The sequence below is a fragment of the Magnolia sinica genome, chromosome 3, assembly GCF_029962835.1.
Source record: "Magnolia sinica isolate HGM2019 chromosome 3, MsV1, whole genome shotgun sequence".
NCBI classification, from domain to species: domain Eukaryota; kingdom Viridiplantae; phylum Streptophyta; class Magnoliopsida; order Magnoliales; family Magnoliaceae; genus Magnolia; species Magnolia sinica.
The window spans coordinates 104,860,609-104,867,215 of record NC_080575.1 but is presented as its reverse complement, the minus strand read 5'-3'; the positions used below and the strand labels follow the sequence as shown (position 1 = coordinate 104,867,215).

Below are 6,607 nucleotides of genomic sequence, written 5' to 3'. Positions count from 1 at the left end.
ACACTCTTTCTTTAGATGTGGTCCATTGAGTGCTGGATCTAACTCAATTTTTTAGCCTATGTCTTAAAATGTTGTGGTGCAACTGATGGACGGAGCAGATATTAACCTTGAGGTCCAAAATTTTAAACTAAGACTTTTAAACCGATTTTCAAGGCAGAAATTTCCAAGGCAAAACGGTAACAATTACCCGGTAAATGGGTATTTACACCTGCATTCAAAAATCAAACAGGCCCTAAGTGTTTGCTTTTGCATCTTTCAAATCCATTTATGATCTGTCCTATATTTTTAATCTAAAGAAATTTAAAACGTTTGTACACCTAATAAACGGATTTGATTACAAGAGAGACGTGATTGCCAAAAAAAAGTGTACTCGTTCGGGTGCGATTAGAATTCCTCTGAAAGGCACGTTTGAGTCCGTTGTATGGCATATGGTAGAGCTTCCTTTCCAATGTACATATTGAATAAAAACACACTTAATCAGGACCGTCCATTTATCAGAACCTACAATGTATGATCTACGATTTGAATTTATTTATTTTTAAAAAAAAAACAAAAACCAATTGGGTGATCGCAGGAATAACCATTTTGTATTTTTTTAAACGACTAACCTCAAGTATTTTTGCTTCTTCCAATCTGTTTGAAGGAAATCAATCCGATGGATAGGACGAACTGATCTATGTTTTATGCTTCCACTGAAAGATCCAGATTTATACACTTCCTTTCCACGCATACAGTGGAGAGAGATCTACAATACGCTGGTATAGCCGTCTCTACCATAATGTGTCCCATTTTCGGGGGGAAAATTTAGCGTGCTGTATTTATATGTAAATTTTTTTTTTTTTTTTTCCAACGGTCACAAGTTTTTTTTCACCAAAATAAATTTTTAAGATACCAAAATAAGTTTAGGACGCATATACCCCTTGATTTCAGGTAAGAGCAGGTGAAAAATAGGAGTAATTTCATCCCAATGTTAGTTGTCTGTACAACAGGAGTATATATTGGTAAGGTAAGTCTACGGTCGGTTGAATAAAGGGCGGAGTATGACTACCTAGCCGGCGAGTACGACTTTCATTCCTTTAAAAGCACGCAAGTTGAGACTTTGCCCTCTTAGGATGAATTATTACACAATATTATCACCTGCAATTTCTACAGAATACATGCGTTCTTAATTCTGACAACTAGGGCCGCTTTTTGACAATCTATACCATTAATCTGTTGTCTCCCACCAAGGATCGATCATCACTTGAAAAGATACTCGACAGATCAATCTTAATCTTTCGATTTCTGGCATATAGACAAATGGTTAATAAGAAAAATAAAACAGCAGTCCAAGTTCAACCACACACAAAAAAAATAAAAGACATATGAGAAATAAAACAGCAGTCCACGTTCAACCACACAAAAATAATTAAAAATAAAATAAAATCAGACCGTAAAATCTCCCAGTTAATATTTTTTATTTTTTTGGGGGTGCATGCTCCGTCAAAGTGGGACTCAAGAAACCAATGGTCTAGACTAACTAACTAGAGGCCTCAATTGTCAGAATTGAAAATGCGTAGGCAGATATAGTCCAGGTGCGCTCTGGTACATATACACATGATCCATCTTCCATCGTTGAAAATCCCAATACCATCAGCAGCCAAACATGCTCAAAGTCAAATCTTTCTCCATTCTCTTATCACTTGGATTGCTTGTGCTGCTTTTCTCATATGCAACTACAAAAACAACAGCTACATCAGAAGAATCAGAAGCAGAATCCCTTCTCAAATGGAAATCCAGTCTCTCACAAACACAACCCTCTCTCAATTCATGGTCACTCACCAATTCCACCACCAAAACCCCATGCAATTGGACTGGAATCTTATGCGACGACGTGGGACGCGTGACTGACATCAACCTGCCGAGTGCCGGTTTGCAAGGTAATCTCCATAACTTGAGCTTCCCATCATTTCCGAACCTCATTCGTCTCGATCTCAATAACAACACACTCCTCGGAACCATACCGGCAGATATCGGTACTCTCTCTAAACTCACCTTCCTTAATCTGTCCATGAACAAACTCTCCGGTCCCATCCCTTCGCAATTAGGAGACTTGATTAACTTAAATGAGCTAGCCATGTCCCATAACCTTCTTAGTGGCTCTGTACCATTGTCATTAGGAAACTTAGCCAAGCTTACTGTATTGAACCTGTGGCGCAATCAGATTTCTGGTTCCATCCCTCCCATTATAGGAAACCTAACTGATCTTACGATCATCAACCTCTCCCGTAACAAGATTTCCGGCTCCATCCCTCCACAAATAGGAAATCTTAGGAATCTCACTGAGTTAGGGCTCTCCATCAACTCTATAACGGGTTCCATCCCTTCCGCATTAGGAAACCTGACCAAGCTCACCATCTTGCGGCTCTTCGACAATCAGATTTCTGGTTCAATCCCACATGAGCTAGGAAACCTACGGAATTTGGTTGACCTAAGCTTGCTGATGAACAAACTCACCGGTCCAATTCCTACATCTTTTGCCAATTTGAGTAACCTGACCAGATTAGGTTTACTTGGGAATCAGTTATCAGGTTCAATACAATTCTCGAATCTAATGAAATTGGAAACATTAAGCTTGAGTGACAACAACTTCTCTGGCCATTTGCCACAACTATGCCAACGCGGATCGCTCAAAAGGTTCAGCGCCTATAAGAACAATTTCACAGGTCCCATCCCCAAAAGCTTGAAAAACTGCACAAGCTTAATTAAACTCGTGCTCTACGGAAACCAGCTCACAGGAAATATATCTGAAGATTTAGGTGTATATCCAAATCTTGAATACATTGATTTGAGCGATAACAACTTGTATGGTGATCTACCACCAAATTGGGGAGAATTTCGAAATCTAACAAGGCTGCATTTATCAGGAAATATGATTTCGGGTAGGATACCGCCCAAGTATGGGCAGTTGTCTCAACTCGGAGTACTTGGCCTTTCTTCAAACCAACTGGTAGGAGAGGTTCCAAAGGAATTCGGGCGTATGTCTTCTCTGTTGAACTTGAGCTTAAATGATAATAGACTTTCTGGGGAGATACCATTAGAAATTGGAAATCTATCCAATTTGCAGATTCTTGACCTGTCAGGAAACAGCTTGAGTGGACCGATACCAGAACGACTAGGGGACTGCTCTGAACTGAGGCATTTGAAGCTGAGCAAAAACAATTTGAATGGGAGCATGCCATTTCAAATTGGGAATCTAGTGTTCTTACAAGATATGCTAGATCTTAGTCACAACTTGCTCACTGGAGAGATACCATCACAGCTCGGAAATCTGCGAATGCTAGAAAACTTGAATCTCTCCCACAACAGGCTCTCTGGTTCAATTCCATCTTCTTTCGAAGAGATGAACAGCTTGACATCTATTGATTTTTCGTACAATCAGTTGGAGGGTCCTATTCCAGAAAGTAAAGTTTTCAAGGAGTCTCTGGTCGAGGCTTTCTTAGAAAATAAAGGTTTATGCGGCGAAATTGAAGGCTTGCCATCTTGTAATTCATCTTGGACAGGAAATGGTGGTGGAAGAAAAGGCTACATGGTTGCAATCTTCGTCATTGTTCCTATTTTAGGAGCATTGCTTCTTATATTTGTCTTTATCAAAGTGGTGTCCATTTTCCATCGAATGGCTGGAAATACAGAGGAAGTGGAAATGCGCATAGCCAACAATGATCTGTTTTCAATATGGAATTATGATGGGAGGATTGTGTACAAAGATATCATTGTAGCAACCGAGGATTTCGACGACAAGTACTGCATCGGAGTAGGAGGATCTGGGAATGTGTACAAAGCAGAATTACCGACAGGTCAGATAGTGGCGGTAAAGAAACTTTGCTCTTCGGAAGGTGGAGAATCTGTCAATGAAATTTGTTTTAGGAATGAAATACAAGCGTTACTGAAAATTCGGCACCGCAACATCGTGAAGCTTTATGGATTCTGTTCAAATGTCCAGCACAAGTTCTTGGTCTATGAATTCATGGAAAGGAGAAGCTTGTGGATTGTTCTGAGTAATGAGGAAAGAGCTGTCGAATTTGATTGGATCAGGAGGATGAGGGCTCTTAAAGGAATTGCTGATGCTTTATCTTATCTGCACCATGATTGCACTCCGCCGATAGTTCATCGGGACATATCGGCAAGTAATGTTCTGTTGGACTTCGGATTCGAGGCTTGCGTTTCTGATTTCGGAACTGCGAGATTTTTAAATCCCAATTCATCTAACTGGACTGCGTTTGTAGGCACCTACGGATATGCTGCGCCAGGTAAATTCATGATACATTCAACCCCTTTTTCTTTCTTTCTGATAAATTGATTACATTGCCTTCTTTGCTGGTGCCTGCAAAATCGGTTACATGATTTTATTTCTTGTATGCAGAGCTTGCTTACACAATGAAGGTGACTGAGAAGTGTGACGTTTACAGCTTTGGAGTGGTGGCGCTGGAAGTGATAATGGGACAGCATCCTGGAGAAATCATCTCCTCTCTGTCATCATCAAGTGGCCAGAACATACTACTAATGGATGTGTTAGATCAACGGCTCTCATCTCCCACAGTTGAAGTTGCAAATGAAGTGGTTTTGGCCGTGGTACTAGCACTCGCATGCATATGCCCCAATCCGCAATCTCGACCATCCATGCAGTATGTGTCTCAACAGCTATCTGCGAAGAGGCCACTTCTTCACCAGCCTCTTGATGGAATTACATTGCATCAGCTTTTGGGCCTTGAGATGTAATCATGTACGGATGAAGATTATTAAAATAATACTATCCCATTTTCAAGTTTTTTCATGTAAGATTTAAGAGAACTAATCCATTTTCTGGGTTTTTTTTTTTTTTTTTTTAATTACCATGTAAGATTTAAAAGAATACCATCCCATTTTCAGGTTTTTTCATGTAAGATTTAAGAGAATACCATCCCATTTTCATTTTTTTTTTTTTCGATGTAAGATTTAAAAGAATACCATCCCATTTTCAGGCTTTTTCATGTAAGATCTTGGCCATTTATGGTTTTTATTATTATTATTTTTATATCATATCGTGAGAGTTCCCATGTGATATCATGATCTGGCCTACCCACACTAGATTAGTATGATCAAGACCATATGTCTAACAGGTCCTGTTACAGAGATGCTATGGCCCAAAAACAACTACGATTGAATTGTCCTAACCCATTACCGTGTGTCTATCACAGGACTTAACACCTTGATTTTGGATCATACTTTTTCTTCCTTTTTTGACAGGAAGATAATGCTAGAGTTAAGAGTGGCACAATCCATATTCAATGACACAAAACTCGACTAATGGGAAGGGAGGATAGCATCATAGGGGTGGCAAGGCTACGTTAGGCTCGGCATGGCTCCGTCGGACACACAAGAACCACTGCCCAAGCCCTGCAATAACCTAGCATAGCAAGCCCAAGAACACACGGTCCTGGCCCCACCTGAAAATTGATAAAAATTCCTATTTCCTACTTGAATATTCAGAGCCCTTCCATTGAGGATTGGCAATTCATTGGCTATGGAAATACCAATACCTCCTTAACCGACCACTAATTACATCCATAGATTCTCTAGCCATTCTATTCCATGTGTGGGTCCTCAGAAGAAACAACACTCTCATGCCACCTCCACTTGCAATTGCAACCTCTCTAACAATAACTGAAAGCCATACCTTCATAACCATTTTAGAATTATATATGATCATGCAGTAGCTTTCATCTCCTCCGAAAAAAAAAAATAGCGTAACCTCCCATTACCTAGTGGTGCATCTGGCTTGCAAGGAACATACTCATCTTTGATGGCAAGAGGCCGGACCCCAGAAAACTGCTCATCTAACCTGATAGTTGCTTCATAATAGAATAAGGGCCTGTTTGATTTTCCAAATGCAGGATAAATACCCTGTAAATACCCCATTATTCCAATTTCACCTGTTTGAAAATGCCAGGGTATTCCTGCTTTGAAAAACGGTCCCAATTGACTGCATAAATTTGTGGGCCCCACCGTCATGTATATGGCATATCTGCATCGTCCGTTCGTTTTACCCTAACATTTTGAGGCATGAGCTGAAAAATGAGAAAAATCCAACATTCAAGTGTCCCACACCAAAGTAAATAGTGGCCCCAAGAAGTTTTTAATGGTAAGTGTTCGATTACATTTTTACTGTGGTGTGGTCCACTTGAACTTTGAATCTGCCTCATTTTTTGGCTTATGTCCTAAATTCAGTTGGCATGATGGATGGACGGTGTGGATAATCCACATACATCATGGTGGGCCTCCATAATATATGACAGCTTCCTCCATTTTTGCATTGAAAAAAGCAAGAGTCAAATCAACATAGGTAATGATGAAAGTAATTCACAACGAAATAATTATTGCCCATTTCCACTGCATTTGTATTTACCTGAGAAAATAAATCAAACATGCCCTAACATATTCTGGCATACCTTGAATAATTAGTTGGCGTTATGAGAAAATCTAAGACGAACCCAATAAAGGCCGACTTGGAGAAATTGATGAGCAGAGCCTCATTACATCTGAACCGACCACACTTCTGAACTATGATTCCAAACTAGGGTCTGGAAGA

At 39.9% G+C, this 6,607-nt stretch overlaps 1 protein-coding gene across 1 annotated transcript; it reads left to right on the top strand.

The window, feature by feature from the left end:
* The first annotated feature begins 1,441 nt into the window (after positions 1-1,441).
* Positions 1,442-4,813, top strand: LOC131240531 (MDIS1-interacting receptor like kinase 2-like). The gene is made up of 2 exons (XM_058238810.1): positions 1,442-4,289; positions 4,403-4,813. Exons 1-2 carry the CDS (start codon positions 1,646-1,648, stop codon positions 4,756-4,758), a joined length of 3,000 nt encoding a protein of 999 aa, XP_058094793.1. The 5' UTR covers positions 1,442-1,645; the 3' UTR covers positions 4,759-4,813.
* Positions 4,814-6,607: the final 1,794 nt, after the last annotated feature.